Source organism: Anopheles moucheti, chromosome 2, assembly GCF_943734755.1.
Source record: "Anopheles moucheti chromosome 2, idAnoMoucSN_F20_07, whole genome shotgun sequence".
NCBI classification, from domain to species: Eukaryota; Metazoa; Arthropoda; class Insecta; order Diptera; family Culicidae; genus Anopheles; species Anopheles moucheti.
Genome location: NC_069140.1, coordinates 264,721 through 283,808, shown reverse-complemented (window position 1 = coordinate 283,808; position 19,088 = coordinate 264,721). Strand labels below are relative to the sequence as shown.

General features: G+C 42.4%; 6 protein-coding genes across 7 annotated transcripts; 4 read left to right on the top strand and 2 right to left on the bottom strand.

Annotated features, from left to right (window-relative positions):
• Positions 1-844: 844 nt before the first annotated feature.
• Positions 845-3,930, bottom strand: LOC128310310 (nucleolar protein 58). Of its 2 annotated transcripts, XM_053046915.1 has the most exons (8): positions 3,779-3,930; positions 3,555-3,631; positions 2,850-3,287; positions 2,612-2,781; positions 2,307-2,537; positions 1,805-2,232; positions 1,666-1,737; positions 845-1,597 (listed from the first exon to the last, which is right to left on the bottom strand). In XM_053046915.1, the coding sequence occupies exons 1-8, from the start codon at positions 3,821-3,823 to the stop codon at positions 1,388-1,390; spliced, it is 1,671 nt and encodes a 556-aa protein (XP_052902875.1). In that variant the 5' UTR covers positions 3,824-3,930; the 3' UTR covers positions 845-1,387. The 2 variants fall into 2 exon arrangements, with proteins under 2 accessions (XP_052902875.1, XP_052902876.1); XM_053046916.1 differs by lacking the exon at positions 1,666-1,737.
• A 292-nt stretch (positions 3,931-4,222) lies between these two features.
• On the top strand, positions 4,223-5,475 carry LOC128310798 (NADH dehydrogenase [ubiquinone] flavoprotein 2, mitochondrial). The gene is made up of 5 exons (XM_053047518.1): positions 4,223-4,357; positions 4,471-4,596; positions 4,680-4,955; positions 5,014-5,133; positions 5,203-5,475. The coding sequence occupies exons 1-5, from the start codon at positions 4,331-4,333 to the stop codon at positions 5,371-5,373; spliced, it is 720 nt and encodes a 239-aa protein (XP_052903478.1). The 5' UTR covers positions 4,223-4,330; the 3' UTR covers positions 5,374-5,475.
• A 277-nt stretch (positions 5,476-5,752) lies between these two features.
• On the top strand, positions 5,753-7,730 carry LOC128309734 (ubiquitin-conjugating enzyme E2 G2). The gene is made up of 6 exons (XM_053046196.1): positions 5,753-5,923; positions 6,082-6,163; positions 6,230-6,348; positions 6,421-6,480; positions 6,550-6,630; positions 7,081-7,730. The coding sequence occupies exons 1-6, from the start codon at positions 5,881-5,883 to the stop codon at positions 7,197-7,199; spliced, it is 504 nt and encodes a 167-aa protein (XP_052902156.1). The 5' UTR covers positions 5,753-5,880; the 3' UTR covers positions 7,200-7,730.
• Positions 7,731-10,495: 2,765 nt separating this feature from the next.
• On the top strand, positions 10,496-11,738 carry LOC128298463 (uncharacterized). The gene is made up of 4 exons (XM_053034213.1): positions 10,496-10,574; positions 10,644-11,081; positions 11,147-11,443; positions 11,566-11,738. Exons 1-4 carry the CDS (start codon positions 10,496-10,498, stop codon positions 11,736-11,738), a joined length of 987 nt encoding a protein of 328 aa, XP_052890173.1.
• Positions 11,739-12,151: 413 nt separating this feature from the next.
• On the bottom strand, positions 12,152-14,243 carry LOC128297026 (LSM12 homolog A). The gene is made up of 5 exons (XM_053032576.1): positions 13,689-14,243; positions 13,338-13,471; positions 13,003-13,122; positions 12,601-12,717; positions 12,152-12,539 (listed from the first exon to the last, which is right to left on the bottom strand). Exons 1-5 carry the CDS (start codon positions 13,810-13,812, stop codon positions 12,468-12,470), a joined length of 567 nt encoding a protein of 188 aa, XP_052888536.1. The 5' UTR covers positions 13,813-14,243; the 3' UTR covers positions 12,152-12,467.
• Positions 14,244-14,577: 334 nt separating this feature from the next.
• LOC128309990 (KH domain-containing protein akap-1) lies at positions 14,578-18,119 on the top strand. Its single transcript, XM_053046516.1, has 5 exons — positions 14,578-14,714; positions 14,859-16,014; positions 16,156-16,543; positions 16,602-16,735; positions 17,317-18,119. The coding sequence occupies exons 2-5, from the start codon at positions 14,881-14,883 to the stop codon at positions 17,374-17,376; spliced, it is 1,716 nt and encodes a 571-aa protein (XP_052902476.1). The 5' UTR covers positions 14,578-14,714; positions 14,859-14,880; the 3' UTR covers positions 17,377-18,119.
• Positions 18,120-19,088: the final 969 nt, after the last annotated feature.

Sequence of the window (19,088 nt, the reverse complement as noted above, 5' to 3'; positions counted from 1 at the left end):
TTCTTCTTCAAATATTACAAGCACACAGTTGAAGGGCCTGTTAACTGTGGAAATCGTTAACTGCCAAGCGGCCGGTCCGCAATTGCCCGGATAATCGGCGTTCTACTGTACTTCTAAGAATAGTGGTAGTAGCGGTCGGTACACCTTGTTATCAACGTATACGTAGTTTTTCCCGGTTTTACACTAATTGCTAATACAGCAATTGCAGGCACTAATTTGCAGTCACTTTTTCACTGCTGCCGAGGGTCAGTTTACTACTTTCGCCATCAGGACACGTTACGGAGGAATAAGTATTGTGCGCTCAGCCAACCACTTTCAGTACCTGCAGGATTATGATTGGTAATGATGGCAAGAGCAGGAGAAAACCGCGTTTTCATTTAGTTCGTTACACGGTTAAATTTGATCGATTTTTGTGCCTTTTTCATTCTGCTTTCATTTGTTGTTTTGGAACAAGAATTTCAAGTAATAAAACATCCATCGTGTAGGCATATGGCCACTTTTGACATACAACACGCGGGTATTTAATCAGCGTTGTGCAGATGACAACATATGAACTCCACGGAAACGCTTTTTCTTACCGTTCCTTCTCCTTTAGCTTACATTTAAATCCGCATGGCATTTCCCCTGCGTGTGCAGCAACGAAGAGTGTTACTTCCCCTGCATTTTGCCGCCATAGTATTAGTGAGATGGTTGTTATTACTTACAGCGATGTTCAAAGTAAGCGCTACATCTTTGTTCTCAAGCTTGTAATACCCTTTTTTGAATACACAACTAAGCAAAAAGGACAACAAATGCTTAGAATTCTATTTATATATTGTTTTCAAATGAATATTCCACTTTACAATTATGTTAAACGGTACAGAAGATTTATAACTACTTCTACAGATAATGCTAACAACTGTATTCTTTTACACCGCGTTTGTAGTGTAAATAGTGAGAGTGGCTGAATGGTAAAAACGTCTCACATAGATTTCAATCAAATCTGCGAGTTAAGTAAGTTAAAAACTTGACTGAAACTCTGCTATTGTTTGACCTGCCTAATATCTACTCACTCTGACAATATGCGGCTTATCTATTTTACCCATGAACGGGTAGTAAATATTGCCTACAAAAGAATCAACGATATCCAGACAGGCATGATCGAATCGAGTCGGTTGGCCATACACACCAAAGAGTGTGATGGAAAATAAAAAATGATGGACAAAATGTAGCACTGCCCTGCATTGCCTTTCCTTCGCACACACCCATTTGACAAAGGAGCGACAAAAGGTTGAGTAATAGGAATACAACCTCTTTTCCTACATTACCCATAGAACAAACGCCAAGAGTATGTATAACTATTACGAAACTTTTAAAATCTTACCAACTTTTATCGCTGCATGTTTTTTTACTCATCCTCTTCTTCCGCGACTTTCTTTGTTTTCGATTTTTTATTCTTCTTTCCGGACGCAGGCGTTTCGACACTTTCGTCCATCATACTTTCATCGGCCGGTTGTTCCGATTCGCCTTTGCCCTTCTTCTTTTTCTTCTTCTTGGTGGAACCATCGTCCAGTTCGGGTTCTTCAGCAGCTGTGGGTTCTTTCTCTTCGACGGATTCCTACGAGAGAGAACCATTAAAATCGTTAAAAAGATGTTATGATATTCCACAATGATTTCATTGCTTACCTTCTTCTTTTTCTTTTTTGTAGCGGATCCTTCACCCACTTCGACCTCTGGAGTTTCCTCCATATCAATATCCTAAGGCAGAAACATAAAAGACCAGTTAATCTTTTCTCTACTTAGGCACGTAGAAAAGGAAGCTTACCTGTACTACTTTCTTCTTCTTCGGCGAGGGTGCATTTGCAGCTTCATCATCTGCTTTTACTTTCTTAGAAGAGGAAGACGGTAGCGTACTGTCGGTTGCGACTTTGAATGTTTTCACCTCGCTGACGGCGTGGAATTTCTGCAGCTTTGCCTTCGCCTTTACGCCGGACAGTCTTGTACTGTTGCCTTCTTCCAGCATGCGGAGTCTGATTTCTAGCTTCGCCCTATGGTCAATACCCAGCTGCATTGTTACATCATCACCGAATGCATCCACACGCGTGGCCAGTGAAGCTTTGGCAGCCAATGATCGTGAAATACGTCCCTTATTTTTTATACTGGCAGAACCCACCATACTGGCGTGATAGATAAGACCATACTTCGGTGTATCTTTCTTTGTCTTCAGCGCACGGAACAGTGCCTTTTCGGAACCTGAATAGGATATATGAAACCGGTTTCAAATAACATGCTTGCACCTTCTAATAGTAACAATTCTTCTTACTAACCCAAAATTTGAAGCGTAGAGGCAGGATGCTTTGCCAAATTTACCAACGACCCGGAGTGTGCAATTAATCTAGCGCCTACGGTTTCTCCGACAAGGACGGTTAAATTAGGTGCCATAGCCATCATGCGTGCCTTCAGATAATCGCTCAAATGTGAACGATATTCATTGATCGAGATGATCTCATCGCAGAGACTTTGTATGTTAGTAATGTCTTCCTCCGATATTTCCGTACCTGTAGGTAATATAAAAATCAATATATTAATATACGCTTTTTCAGAACCAAAGAAGATGTAAAGAAATACTTACCCATTGATATCTCAGCCGCTTCCTTTACCTTCTGCTCAAGCTCATCCATCAAAATGTCGGACAAATCTGTGTCCGCAATGTTGTCTCTCATGCCGACTAGTTTGATAACCTTCACGTATGCTACGTTGTCGGTCAAAATCTTTCCCAACTCTGGGAAGTGCCAACCGTACCTTTTGAAAAAGAAAATAAAATGAACCAGTGTTCCGCTGCGATCGGTTGATGCGTTTCCATTTCTTACCATTCCCTCACTCGCATCATGTAGTTGTTCAACTCCTTATCCAGATCGTCCAACAAACTTTGGGCCTGCACGATCATCGTATCGATCTTGTCCGGTGAGAACTTAAGCTTGTATCGGGAAAGCGAATGGGCCAATCCAAGTGACATGGCCGTCATCTCCTTCTTCGGCAACCCAGACAGCAAGCTTTCTGACTGTGTGCGGATGCAACGCATCAGTTCCTGCACCGATGTATTTGCAACGCACTGTAACGGAAGCTTTTCTTTGATCGCATTACCAAGCTTGGCGTCGGCAACGAGCAACTGGTTCTGTACATCATCTACCACCAACTTCTTGAGCGCTTTCTTCAGCGACTTCGATAGTTTGCCCTCAACAGCGGCAGTTGCGGCCGAGAGAGCTTCCGTTGTGTCGGCAAACTTTTCAAAATGCTTTAACTTAACGCTGGAAATATATTTCGCAGACAATTTTAACGTAGTGTATGGTTAGCTAAATTCTCGTGGAAATAAATCAAAGTTCGAACGGAATAGAATATGTGCATGAAGACAAAATTTATGCATCTGTTCGCTTGCGGATGATAATGTGAATAAATCATGCTTTCGTTATTATTAGACGCGACTAAAAATTCCACCATTTACTTTAGATGGTCGAATGGAACTTTGCGTCTGACTGTAAGTAAAGCTTCACAGGCTTGGTGAGATGACAACTTACATCTTGCTCGCCTTTTCCGGAGTTTCGAACTCCAGGTACAGATTGTCGATCTCCTTAAATTTGTTATCATCCAGCAGCTAAATGAAAACGGGAAAAACAAACGTTTCATAAGCATTATAACCTCAACACACGTTCTATTTACGCTATCCGGCATGGGTATGAACAGCCTATGTATACTTTCTTCAGAGCCATGACCGGTTCACGAACAAAAATAGAGTATTTACCTTGAAGATGGCATAGCCTGCTGGTGTTTCATAAAGTATAAACATGATGCTATACTTTTAAACTACTTTAAAATGGTTATATGGCTAAAATTCACTGATTTTGGCTAGATTCCGACGCGCTTACCCTGCATTAAACAAACCAATTCAACAACGTGCTCTCTGACTGACAGAAGAAGGCCGCATGCAACTGACAGCACCATTTCGGAGTACGTTTAGAGCTAGCGGTTGTAAGCTAACGTGATTCTGCTGAAATGCTAATTTATGAAAGGGATATGTTTATTGTTTTTTTGAATTATAGCAAGCAGAACAACCATTAAAAATGTGTTATTAATTAATACACCAAAATGTAAAAATTTCCCCCGTGAGCAATTTTACTATTTAATTTCTTCTTTTCCCAAGAGAACAGAAGCCCACTTGTCAGTTGTCAGCTAAAGAAAACACAACATTGGGTAACCATCTGCTGTCAACAAAAAAGGAATTTTGCGACTGACCAATTGCTCTAGTCGTGGTAGAAAATTTCATCGTCCTAATCGATTGTCCGGAACCGCAGTAATGTTGCGCTTGTTCGCTAACACCCTGGTAAGCTAGCACAATTATTATTCTAGTTTTACAGCTCAATATTTCGACCGCGGTGCCTCTTGTGGTGATGCCTGCAGTTCCCGTATTACATAAGTTTCCCTGCTCTTTTGTAGCGACTCGGGGCCACCCGGCCTCTGAGCACGTCAACGGTGAAACTGAGCGACAACTTGTTCGTGCATCGTGATACGCCCGAGGATAATCCGAGCATTCCGTTCGAGTTTACTGCAGATAATCAGAAGGTATTTTGAGCCAGAATGTTTCAAACAAAAGAGAGACGTTAAGATATTTCTACTGAATAACGTTTCGCCGTGTGATGTTGCAGAGAGCCGAGGCCATTTTGAACATCTATCCAGAGGGACACAAACGAGGTGCCATGATTCCGCTGCTGGACCTTGCCCAACGGCAGCACGGTTGGTTGCCAATCTCGGCCATGCACAAGGTAGCCGATATCCTGGGCCTGCCCCACATGCGAGTGTACGAAGTGGCCACATTCTACACAATGTTTATGCGAAAACCGACCGGAAAGTATCACATCCAGGTGTGCACTACCACCCCGTGTTGGTTGCTGGGATCCGACGAAGTGCTAGAATGTTGCAAGGTAAAAAAAAACGACAGGAAAAAGAAGAGGCAATAGTAACGTTTGTAATCTATTTTAGAAAAACCTGGGAATTGGTGTTGGCGAAACTACTAAAGATGGTAAATTTACAATCTCGGAAGTGGAGTGTCTGGGTGCTTGCGTAAATGCTCCGATGCTGGCAGTGAACGATGATTATTACGTTAGTACATGCAGTCAAATGTGTTGGATAATTAAATGCTTTGAGTAATGTTTTGATTGTTTTTCGCAGGAGGATTTAAGTGTAGCTGATACGGAAGAAATTTTGAATAGTCTCAAACAGGGACAGCAGCCTCGCCCGGGACCACGTAATGGACGATTTGCCTCCGAACCAGTGGGTCAGCTGACCTCGCTTACCGAGGAACCGAAAGGCCCTGGTTTTGGGCTGCAGGCAGGACTGTAGATTTGCTAATCGTTATTCTATCGCGTCCTAGTTGAAGGAATAAAAACTCAAAAACCAATCACCTGCTGTGTAAAATATATCAGTTACAGTAAGGTATAGTTTTAGAGCAGGTATATCAGGGAACGGTGTCCATTGTTTCACAGGATTATGTATGTTTTTACTGACGATTTTCGTTTACAAACATGACATTGACCTGGTTAGTCGGTCCAGAAAAAAATCGTTCTATCGTTGCACTGCTTTATTCTCTGTTCACACATTCCGCCACAACCCAACCTACCGGCCATGGCGATGCGCCCACCCACTGTTGCAAGTGCGCTTACTGACGACGTAAACAAACATGCGCTGTCAAAATCGCCACACAGCAGTACACGAACATGAGACGTCAAAGTGAGACCTAGTTTTTTTACGTTCCGTTTGTTTGCATCGAAAAAGAGAAATCTTATCTTCACTGGGTTCGGAATAATTTCGTACAAACGTTTGCCAAGATTCTGCTACACATTACCCATCATGGCAGGTTCCGCCTTAAGGCGCCTAATGGCCGAATACAGACGTAAGTATGGTGCAATCAGCATCATCCTCAGCGCCTTGCGATGGCAGCAGGCGTTGCGCGTTTGCCATGAAGCAAGCAATGCACACTCTGGGATGTGCCAATCAGTGCCTAATTTTATCATCCGTCCGGGGCGACTTTTGTTCCCGGGCTCTTTTCAGAACTCACCCTAAACCCTCCGGAAGGTATCATTGCTGGTCCGATCAGTGAGGAGAATTTTTTTGAGTGGGAAGCCCTAATTACGTGAGTTGTCTCTGCGTGGTCAAAGTTCAATTCTCAATCGCTAAGCTCGCATTATTCTTATTCCAGTGGTCCGGAAGGCACCTGCTTCGAGGGTGGAGTTTTCACAGCCAAACTTGTGTTTCCACCGGACTATCCGCTCAGTCCACCGAAGATGAAATTTACGTGTGAAATGTTCCACCCCAACAGTATGTTTTATTAATGTCTGGCGTATGAAACAAATCCGATGCAGGGATTAATGAACTTTTATTTCTTTTTAGTTTTTACTGACGGCCGTGTCTGTATATCGATATTACATGCACCGGGAGACGATCCGCTAGGTTTGTCGATCAAGATGGTGCCATGATTTGTGTAGGCAGTTTAATGACGTTTCTTTCTCTGTCCGTTAGGGTATGAACTATCAGCTGAGCGCTGGAGTCCTGTACAAAGTGTGGAAAAGATCTTACTAAGTGTTGTTAGTATGTTGGCCGGTAAGTTTTTACCACTCTAACAAATTTAACAACTTCACTTTGATTATTATGTTTTGAAACTTATTATTAATTTTCTGCTTTAATTTGGATCTTTCTTTGGCCATAGATCCATTGTTTTCCATTGGCAATTATGAAATATTGCATTAAAATAATCCTCCGCAATAATTAATAACAGCTATTGCATTCCAAAGATATTCTTGATGAGCCATACCGTATTTGAGTTTCAAAATATTCCAAATATCGAACGCCGAGTGCTTAGTATGAAAAAGGATTTGGCAATGTTTCATCGACAATGAATTATTATTGATCATCATTGATTCTAAACGCTTTCAAATTAAAGTTACTACTAAGCTTCTACTAACGAATAACTTCAACTAAAATAAACGCACATAAGCGGTGGTTGCTTCGTTTCTTTAATTCGTTCGCTGCTTGCTTGATTTATCCTTACAGAACCAAATGACGAATCCGGTGCAAACGTGGATGCGGCGATAATGTGGCGCGAAAACAGGGAAGAGTTTAACAAAATTGCCCGACGCATCGTACGTAAAACGTTGGGCCTTGCATCCTAAAAGCTTCCCTTAGCCGTTTCCGATATCACTCCGACAAAAACAATCGTCTCAGAGAGAATATAATGGGTAGGCCGGAATCGAATTTTGCAATCGTGTGTAGTTGATCTTTTTTATGTTTGTTGTTTATGGAAGTAGAGTACTACTGGCTAATGCTTGAATTGAAACAAAACAAAACAGAAAACAAGTAATACATAAAAAGGCGTGTGGTTTCGTATACTGTGTGTGTGGAGGAAAGCAATGAATGAATGATTGTATTGATAATGATTTGTTTGTTTCTGCGTACTTTTTCTTATACGTGGTTCTACAGCCACGCCTTTGACGATGACTTTGATGTTAGGGGTTTCAGTCATTTGGTTTAGATTTTTATTCATATTGCGGACCAAGAAGTTTTGTTTCGTATCACCCTATTATATTCACCATTCCGTTAAAAAAGGGCTACCAACATTAAATTTTGTTTAGTTTGCATGTGATAATAAAAACGAACAAATAAAGCTACAAGCCGTGTAGAGTATCATTGCTTGTAGATGTAACATACAAAAATCGAAAGTATCGTCTTTCGCATCGGTAGTGTACATATCAACAACATAAAGTATACAGGAATGGTATGGTCCATGAAAAAGGCAACAGAAAAAATCGTGCAACACGTCCTCAAACCCTTGCTTAATGCAGAACATACGAGCCAATACTAGCGAACGACACGCGATGCACACGATGAATGTACACACGTGTAGCAAAAGGTTCCTCGCTTGGAAACTTCCCTTTCGCTAGTGAAAGCTTTTCAGTCAGCAGTCTGGCTTTCAGAAAAGCAGTCTGTCGTCCAAACATTTCCTGATAAAAAAGAGAGAAAAAAATGTCCCAAAACACCGTACATGTGCATACGCGAAATTGACACATTTAACTCCCTTGCTGGACGGAAAGCATTACCTACACTGCGAAATTTGACCGATTGGCATTTAAATCTCCGACTGCTCGTGCTGATCTTTTCGTTGATCACGTGGAACTAACAACTAGCATTCTGTGATTGATTAATTTGGAACAATACTGCCATGGTCATTACCATGAAACACCTGCTGATGTACAGCTTGATCTTGTCAGTAGATCAGCTTTTTCTTTGGTTGTAAAACGCTCCAAGCTTCTGATAAACGACGGCTGTTGTGGGAAAGCTTAATTGTATGTGCATGTTTTATGCTGAACTGGTACCACCGAAGAGAACACCGTTAGAATCGCACATTCAACGCTCACGATTCCAAAAGAACGAACAAACGAATGTAGGAAACGAACAAAGAAACCAATCAAATCGAAAAAACCGAGAAGGCAACACGCTAACGGCCACATCATCGACCAGGAGGGTGAGAGAATATGCGCGGTACACCGGATCCAGATGGGAATGGTGGCGAAGCATCGGACCCACTGGCATATCACAGTGGGGAATGAACGCAAAAATTGTGTCACGGGCTGCTTTCTTCCGATCATCTGCTTCGTGGTTCATTCGATCGCGAGACGTCGAAGAGAAAGGTACGGTACGGCTCAATCAGTGTGATCAACCTGGAATCTGTTCAGTGTTAGTATGGTTTTTGAATTCTTGGCCGTGAAGTTAGTGGTTATGTGTGCTTTTTTATACTCAACATAAAATTTATATTAATGGTGCTGTTTGCTTTCCTGAACCGTTCCAAGTTGAAAGTGGAAAAGAACCCGTTACGACGTTATTGCTAGTCTTTGTTTGCTCTTGCTACATCTTTCTCGTTTTTCTTCCTGTTGGCGTCATGTTTGGATTTTGCAATCACTTCAATCACAGGGTTTATAGCAAAAATGTTTAATAGGTGTTGCTTCTTGCTGCTTGATCATTCCACGACCAACACGATCACATGGGCAAGTTTCGTTTTTTTCTTTTTGCTACAGCTGCAATCCATTCTGCCTAGACAAACACACGCGGTAACGGTGCTTAATGAGATAAAAAGCATAAATAATTTTAACGGTAATTAGTAGAATAAATCGAGCAAGCAGACACAGCATGCTGCATGGTCGATAAGCTTAGACGTTGAAATTGAGTTATCGGGAGTGGCTGGTTATGCTACGTAAGTTTTTTTGCATATATACTGAAGTACACACCGGTAACTCAACTGTTCAATGTTAAACTTTGGAACTTTGGAAAGCGAACTCAAAAAGAAAATCAAAACAGTAAATTTGGTGTAGATTCATCAGTCTTTTTAGATGACCTTTTTCTATGCTTAATTTTTAAAAATGTTTTTTTTAATGCTAATTCGTAACTTCGTACGAAAATCAAACACTAATCAAAGCGCTTCAATCGTCTTAAACTCCAATGGTTACATTAATTACGTTTTCATACTATGACAAATGGTTAGCCATACATTCAACGGTTTTAAATTGTGATTTATGAATTGTGAGAATTTCCCGGTGCTTTTCTTAAGTGTTGTAGTCACCATGAAAAAGTGGAAAGATTTACTCCATCACACACTATTGGACATGCTTCTCGTTGGTACAACGGGCCCAGCAACTGCCGGTTTTTACGGAATAACTTAGCGGTTCAATTATGGACCTAATTGCGATCGCTCGTATTATTTAAAATGCAGAAGCTCATTCGCAAACTAATCCAATTGCTCCAGTTAGCGGTTGTTAGTCGTGCGATTAGCGGTATATACCTATACGTACGGATTAACCGTTTAATTGCTTCCCGCCATTACTTTCTTGCGCGCTATTCAATTTTTTAAATTAATTATAGATTTTTTATTACGTCAGACTCGATCGATACCTCGAACAATGTGGTCGGTTAATGTTAAATCTTGGTCATATGAAACAGGTGCTCTGATAGCGAGTACAAGGCATGTAAGCTTTCGAACAACCCGATCATTCGGACCCCATGCACGGACCATCATTTGAATGGTCATATCCGATGTTTGTTTCCTATAAGGGTCATATATGAATTTGGTTTTCTTTCACCTGACAAACACCTGTTCCGTCCTAGAGGGCGGAACGACGACGCCGTCGACAACGGGTGCGATCGAAAATTTTCGTGAAAGTTTCGGTGCCGGGAAACATTATGCGTATGTGTGACCTCCTTTTGTTGTGGAGGCGGTAGTGTGCCACAGGGCCACACCACCACCCTCTGCGGTGGGTACAAACAAGGATGGTGATCGATGCTGCGATCAATGACGACGATCGCGCGCGTTGGAATGTGCACGCCTTGCACGACTTTCATTGTTTGATTCTTTCAATGTTGTTTCATTTTGGCATTATAACTAAGCTCATTCTTTCACAGTGTTTATTGGAACTAAAAGATGAGAATTTCTTACACCCTTTGGACGGCGGGCGTACTGTGCGCGTTGCTAAGCTTTTCTTCGGCGAGAAAGCTTGAAAGTGAGTCACCTATCTAAGGCAAGCTCAAAATATATTATTTCTAACCTTTTTTTGCTTTATTTACTCTAGATATTGCTTCTAATATTATACCCGGTAGTAATGGTTTGGGTCAGCAGAAGCAGAACGCGGTTGACACGTACGAGGATGTATCGGGGTCGGAAAATCAACAAGATGTCGGAAGCGAAGCCCTGCCGGAGAGCACGGAAACCAATGAAATTGAAGATGAAGTTGCCAGCCCAGAAGTGGTAAATGAGGTGCTGGAAGAATCGAACGTTGTACCACAGGAAACGGTGAGCGAAGCGACCGTGGTCAATATGGATGATTCGAGTTTAATAAATCGATACTGTCGGTGCACGGCGTACGAGTGTAACTGTTGCCGGGATATTGATGTACCGCTGTTCCCAGTAAAAGGCCCTGGATGTGCCGTGATACAGTATCTCGATGGTGATCGTATGTCTGTTGGTGTGAAGTTTGCCGATCGCATGATCGTGAACCGTGTCATTTCGGGTAAAATGATTTGCTAAAGGGGTTTTAAAATCGACATGCATTACACTTACATGAAACACTTACAGCACGAAGAGCAACTCCAGTCTGTTTGCCACTGCCCGGTGGATATAATCGATTCTGTGGACGCGTTTACGGCATCTCGCGAAAGGCTAACGAGGGCTTTAAGGCTTGCCTCGGTCTGGAGCTCCGGGCGGACGATGAAGTAGAAGCGGTGCTGCGAGTGTCCTGCTTCAAGTTTGGTCCCCGTGGATTGTCCGTTATGGATGCGGAACCACTTCCGCCGGTTGATGATATCGATGTGGGCGATGAGGACGATGAAGATGAGGAAGATGAAGCGGAGGAACTGTTTGGATTTTCGCTCGGTACGTATACCTGTCGGATGCAACGAGGCTTTCGAGCTCTCGATTTTTTTTCTCGAAGACACAACATCATGTTGTATAATGCATTCTTGTCTTTTCTACTCATGTTGCTCCAAAACCTACAGACGAAGACGACGAGGAGGATGATGACGACGAGGAAGATGACGATGATGACGGTGGTGCCGATAGTGTGCAGGAGAATGAAACCGATGCGGGCGATTCCCCAGACTATACCGGGTTCAGCTTTCTCGATCGTGACTTAATGGGAAGCATATTTGGGGTGAAAAAGTTTTGGTAAAAATCCAGTTAGCTCTAAGTGGCAGGTTAGATAAACAGCAATTTAAGATATACCATCCAGAATTACAAACATCGATTAGCGAAACACGCACAAATTCTAGATTAAACTACGTATTGGTATATAGTTATGCGTTTTATCCCAGGTATGTCTGTTTCACACATCGATGTTTGTAATCACAATAGGAAACCCAATTGAAATGCATTCAAACCGAATGTAAATAGTCATAACTGCAAAGCAAGCAGTTTTTATAAGTATTTATGAAGAGCATGTGTATTATTTATTGCTACGTAGACCGGGATCCGATCTTCAGCTGTTAGATCGAATAAATATGAAAAATAAAATGAAAAAGAGCGAATGTAATAAGGTTGTAATTGTTTTATCATTGCTAAGTTTTGTAACATGTATGTCTTGTTTTTCGGAAGAGTATGGCATGACAAATTATTACCTTTTCACTGTTCACATGTTTATTGTTTTTTTTTTTTTGTTGTGATTTTACTCGATCTATTCGTCTCTAACCGCCTAACCTTGTCCAGATCCTAGCCCATACCAAACACCATTCATCATCAATCAAACATACTGTGGCCCCGGTCCGAAGAGTGCTTCCACTTTTTGGTACCCACGCATCCGCACAAAGTACATTCACGGCTTGATCCTTGGCTCGGCGCCATCACCATTCACGCCCGTTTCATAACCGTACCCAAACCAAGATATCCAAACGGTTTGAGCATCTCAATTCGCCGCAATGTCTGCCGCCGATGTGCTTTGATTTATGTTGGCTTGATCATTTTCGTGTTTTTCCACCTGAAACAATCGAAAGGGATTACATAACGTTTGGTTCAGGATGTGTGCTTGGAGCACTTACGATCTTCTTCACGTAACTCAGCTGCCGCTGGTCCGAACTGTTCACGTTGTCTACTTTGTATGGAGGTGTTATCGTTACGTCTTTGCAGACTACAATATTTGGACCGGACCAGGTGACCTGAAAAGAAGAATAGATAGAGAGAAGTAAGCAGTTTGTATTCGTACAAGATTTTTTTGATCATGTTAGACAAAATCAAAAGCTTCCATTGCTATCGGTGACTAGATTGATCTGCTTGTTGTCATGGCAACTATGAATTCTGACTCCGTAGGAATACATGATGTACATTTTTAGTTGTTAAAGCGTAAACAAAGCTTTGGCGCCCTTTCTATTTTATTTCATTATATAAAAAGAAAACTCTCAAGCGAAAGAATTAGTACAGCAATAAAAAAATGGCAAACTTACCTGTTTGATAGTGCGTGCGATAGCCATGTAAAGGTTCTGACCTTCGGGACTGACGCCGGCAGAAAGCGCCGTGAGTTGGAGTCGTTTCTGTTCCACCTGATTCCTGGTGCGGGTGCTCAACTGAAGGCGAAAGGAAGCAATCGTTTACTAGCGCGAACGTGCACCGAAAAAGTATAACAAAACACGCAGATCAACCGTGTTGGTAGTGTGACCCCGCTGCAAGTTGCACCAAACAACCGAGTGTCACTCTTGCAGCAGCTAGCAGCAGTAGCAACAGCAGCAGCGCCGAATAATGTCTAAGCAACCGGGAAAAGCACCCAGAAGGCGATACTTACGCGCTCCAGATTTAACGACAGCGGTTGCTCCGGAACTATGCAGACTTCCTTTTTAACCTGAACATCACTGCACATTGCCAGATTGACGATGTAAACGTCGTTCAGTTTTGCGGATTTACTTGCCGAAGGGCATTCTGGTTTGGTGAGAAGGGGAGAAAGCTAGTTAAGGAAAATCTTGCGGGAGCTAAAACGATAACAAATTGAAAAAATGAGAGACCCTCATCGAGGGGGCCATCAGCCTATGGGCTCCATCTCGAAACATAAACATAGAACCATTGCAAGCACACAACCAGTTAGCTTGTAGGAACACCTAAGCGATGGTTTACTTTCACGCCACTTGGAAAAGGATACTTAGTATGAGCATTTTCGTTTGCTGATCAAACGCCAACACCTCGCCCTCGATGTTAGCATTGTAGCAGGTCGTGCACTCTACCGTGCTACCGATAGAGAAACAGTCCTGGACCAGGCCAGCCATTGCGACGGTGTTTTTATTTTCGATCGAGCGCTGCAACTTATTCGCGTTTCCACTGCTGTCGTTTCTCTCCTGGCTTTACTTTCTCAATCGTTCATTTATTATTATCAGAATGACAGAATTGCAGTTTTCTCCACAACATGACGTTTGACAGACAAAGGTGCAGCAAGCGAAGGCGACGGTTCCGCTTTTCTACTGATCAGCCATATTGGATTCTTGGAGTGCTGAATGCACTCCGGTTGAATGTGGTGCAAATTTAAAATGCTTACAAAACCAGCAGTTTTCATAGTCTGGAAAGTCATTAACTTGCATCAGCAATCTTTTTTCAGAAAAAAATTACAATGATGATCGCAATATTGCAACATTTAGTTCCACTGATTCCGACTTTTCTTCTGGCAAAAATACTTCCCTAATGAACAACTTTGCATTTGAACTCCTAGAAATCTAGATATATTTGTATTCCTGGTATAAGCTCGCCCACTGAACCCAATGAAAGCAGACAAAATATTCCAAGGGCAAATTCCACAGGAACAGGAAGAAAAAAGTGTTGTACTAATTTTTTAGCACAATCAATTTACTGCAGCAACTGCTGAGCAGGAATTCGTCGGAAGCGTTTATGCACGCTGGTTCCGTTGCTCCTCGGTGCAGTGTCGTGCAAACTGAACGCTTCAACATCAGCTACTAAACGTCTCGAAATGTCAGTCGGGATTGGCAGGTAGAAAAAATGCTTGCGGCAGCAACCTTCGTCCAAAGAGAACGGCAGCCGGTATTCCGAGATCGCCATGTTTGTATTAGCCAACATAAACCTCAATACACGTGTGCGTTAGTTGCGAGATTAAGAGCGAATAAAATAGAAATTTATTTTCCAATTTAACCAAAAATAACGCTCATCGTAGATATCCAGGGTAAGTATCAGCCGGACGATATAATCTTCCACCAGCCAGTCGTATTTCGTGCGATATTTGCGAATTCGCCGGGTTCACTGTGCTACGGTTGCTCTGAAGTACATGCACATGTATAGAGCGTTTTGAAATTCCGCATCATTTCAGTGCCGCATTGCAAAATCCAATAATGATTGCCGGTCGCCCACTGCTGTTCCTATCGCTGCCGGGTTTAGCGCTAATTGTGGGACTGGTTTGGTACCGCCGCAAATTCAAGCCGGACGCAGGTGATCGTGGTGGAGAAAAGAGCAAAAAATGTGAAAGTGCGATCATGCCGCCGCGCGGTGTGTCCGCTGCCGAGCTCGAGCCGGACATGCGACAGAGTTCCTCGCTACCAATACAGCAGTCGGCCAACAGTGGCAACGGGGTGGAAAACTGGGAAAATTGTTCGGGTTCGGGTCATTCGTCGGCCGGGTCGTCACGTTCAGCACCGATAGACATCGTGCCGAACAAGAGTCCCTCCAAGGGTGACGATACAAACGACCTGTTGGGCCGTACGCATCTGCTCGAGCATGAGAATGAGGAGTTTAGCTTCAGCCCATCGATTGACTTACCTGGTTCAGTTGTTTCACGCTATCCAACAAATCTAAGAAAATTCAACCAAATGATGGAACCGACGAAGGAACCGATAGTGATACGCCCGACCAAGGTGGCTTCACTGCAAAGCGGACACTTTCGAGTGTCTGATGAAAATGGTAACCAATCCAGTCCAGACGCTTCCCCACCACAGAAGCATACGCCACAGCAGCAAACACAAAACAATGAAAGTGACCGGGTTAACGGTAATAGTGTGACGGTGTGTGACGATAAGACCGATGGTGATGATACGTTCGACCGAAAAACGGAACCGTTTGATGAACGCAATGAACAAACTGGTAGTCCTCCGCTTAGCATTTGTAGCGTGCGTTCCGAGGACTCGGGTAAGGGTTCCAGCCCGCCGCATTCGGTCGGACCGTCCGCGTCGATGTACGAATTCTTGGTGCCCGCTTTTCTCGTCGCCGGTATGCTTGGCAAGGATGGTACTTTTGTGAAACACATTAAAAAAAAGACCGGTGCCAATGTAATCATCAAACGTAATCCGGACGGACACCATAGCAAAATCTGCACATTGGACGGTACGCAGCAGGAAATTCAGAACGCGCTGGCTGTAATCCGGGAGAAGTTCCCGCTGAAACGGTTTCCAACTCTTACACTGCAGCGCATTGAAATTAGTCGCGTTGAAACGGTTATACCAATATCATTGATGAATGACACGTGTTCAAGCGTAAGTATTGTTTTTTGAATGTTTGTTAAGAAAACACATATGATCGCGCCTACTTTGATGGAAGCCTTGTTGGTTGTTCACTTTACGATGGGTGTTTCATGTTGGTGTTTTCTTTTTGCTTTTGCGTGCCTCTCCTTCTAGCTGCCGTTGGTCGAGGGTATCAACAATGACGTCGCCATTAGCTGTATCATAAACGTGGGCCATCTGTTCGTACATCAACCGCTCCATCCAACCCACCTGACGCTTAACAGTATGCAGCACTCTCTTAATCAAAGCTATACGCTCAACGAGGCTCCCGCACTGCCAGAGATCATTCCGAACGCGGTCTGTGTCGCGTTCGTCGCCGACAACTGGTACCGGGCGCAGGTCGTACAACACATCCCGGAAAGCAATTTGGTGTTAGTGAAATACTTGGACTACGGTGGTTTGTCGATGTTGCCCCCACAAAACCTGCGTCAGATCCGAACAGATTTCATCTCCGTACCGTTTCAATCGATAGAATGTGTGCTGTCGAACATTGAGCCGATTGGTAAGGATTGATCATAACGATTTTAAACTTTTTACTGATTTTACTCCTTTCATTTCAGATGAGAGCTGGTCCGTGGAAGCTACCGAACTGTTCCGTAGGTTAACAAACAGTGCTATTATGCAGGCACAAGTAGCCGGTTATACTGAGGAGGGTATTCCCGAAATTTATCTATTTTCTTCTATAGCAAAAGATGTAAGTTTTTCAATAACGCTAATAATTCAATTTTAAATACTGATGGGAGGAGGTGGTCCATTGCGATGCGAACGATGCGAGCGTTTAACAACCAAACAACGTCACTAGCTTATCAAATTTAAGTTTTAACAGTGTAGATGTTTATAGCTTGTGGTTAGATTGCTACCCTTATCTGCAGCGTCCCCTCAAATCCCTTCCTTTCCTTATGTTGGCACCATAGGTGGCGAAGGTTTTTGTCGCTGCTGTTGCAGAAACTTAGCGATAGCTTGTTTGATAATATGCTATGTTTAAAATTTCAAACTTTACTTGTATTAGTGCAGCAAATGTAAGGAATTTGATTCGTGAGATATTGATATTTTTCTTCGTACTGTTTGGTGTATTTAAATGGCAATATTGCGGAAAAAAGTGGAAATTCAATCTCACGGAAATAGATAAAGCTTTTTGTTTCGTTTGATCATATCTACCAAACACATTACCCTGTGTAAAAATTTCAATTTAAAAACTTTGTCTAACTTTTGTTTCTTCATAGCAGCGAATCAATTTTAAAACAATGTTTCCTTTTTTATCTCTTTGTCTTCCAGAATGTAATTTTCATTAATCAAGAAATGGTTGCTCGCGGCTACGCCAGATGGATTGACTGAACTGTGTGAATGCAAAGTAGGTGAACAAATTAATAACAAATTTAAAAATGCATATATAAGGAAAACAAAACGGTGAGATTGAACATAGGGAGCGCGCTACGGAGAAAATGGGGGACTGAACTTTTTTTAGCAAAGAACGAACGATCATCAGACTGTTTGGGTTGAGTGGTGCTGTGAAGGACTTGAAATAGTGCATGGAGGATGAAAGTATCTGCACAATCAACAAGTAGTGCACAATATGTGACATTCGTTAAACGCGTCGTGGTTTGTCTCAAGAAGCCATGGTTCCCATAATTGACTAACCATCTTCTCGTGCTCTGGTTGTAGATCCGGTACCTTAAATCTGTATCCATTTTTGGGTAATGTAACAGCAACGGATTATTGTAACCACGCCTATACCTGAGCGTGCACTTTCATCGAACGGTCAGTCCTCATTTTATGTCTCACATGCACTAAGAATCACATCCTGTTGATCATCGTTTGCGTTTGGCACTAAACGCGCGCCTCTTTATTGTCATACTCTCATTACTACAGTCCTTCCTCGTTACTGTTACATTTATTAAAAGAAGAAACTTTGTGAATAATACGTTAAACAAAAAACATAAGAATGCAAAAAACCTGTCGTTCAAGTTTTCTTTTTTTCTTTACATGTCTTACCAGTACTGCCCGCTAAGACACTTTATTATTTTAGTGATTTTGTATAAGGGTATTTATGAAATAAATTCAACAAAATTAATTGATCTTACGAACTCCCATGTCGTTGGTCCCATAATACGCAGGAAAGAAACACTCCGTTCCCCGGTGAATCATCGAAAGAAAATCTTTTTCCTTTCTACACAATACCATCAATATGAACCATCAGGCTAACGAGACAAAAGAGGAATTGGTGGAAACGGTACGAAATAGGTATGGTCATCATCGGCGTATTTGTTAGTTCGTTTATAGCTGTTAGCTCAATACGGTGCTGTATACCAAACGAGTACACTGAAAACACGGAGCGTTCTAAATTTAGTATCCGCTCAGCGTTAATTAGGCCAAATCCGAGTGCCTTCGACGACGCTTGTGCAATACGGATGCGTATATTGTGCGGAAAAAAGAATAGCATACAATCCCCATACAACAACGACGTACGTACGAGACATTTCAAGGTACGCAGAAGTCGCCGCAACCAGGATGAGAAAACGAGAAAGATAGTACAGAAAGTCTTAAATTTCTCTGCATTTTTGTACACTCATTTGAAGATGTTGTAAGATTTTAATGTTTGCTGCAATTTTAAAACCAACTACTTCTCTTAGTTGTTACATTTTATCAACCCAAAAACCGTTTCCGATCATCTTACTGCGTGCTTTTGAATGAATTTCAACAGTATTGTGTATTGTTCAACTTTCAGAAAAAGTCATTTGGCATAGGTACCTTACTTTCAAATCTTTTGTACATTGGGGCCCGTCCCATGTGATCGCCAGCAACATGTGGCAAGCAACAGCAGCCGTGAGTTCAACTTTCCAAAAGTCATTGCGTCTACTTGTGTTTCTGCTATCGTTTTGCTGCCCGAATCAGCAGCAGGTTACGGTTTTGACCGGTTTGGCGAAGATTATTGTTACGTTGTTGTGTGTGCTGCTTCTTTTTAAATATTAATGGGTCAATGCAGTCTCGATATGAATCACGGCACAGCAAAAGCGAACATGTTGAACGGAAATACTGTTGCGTGTTCG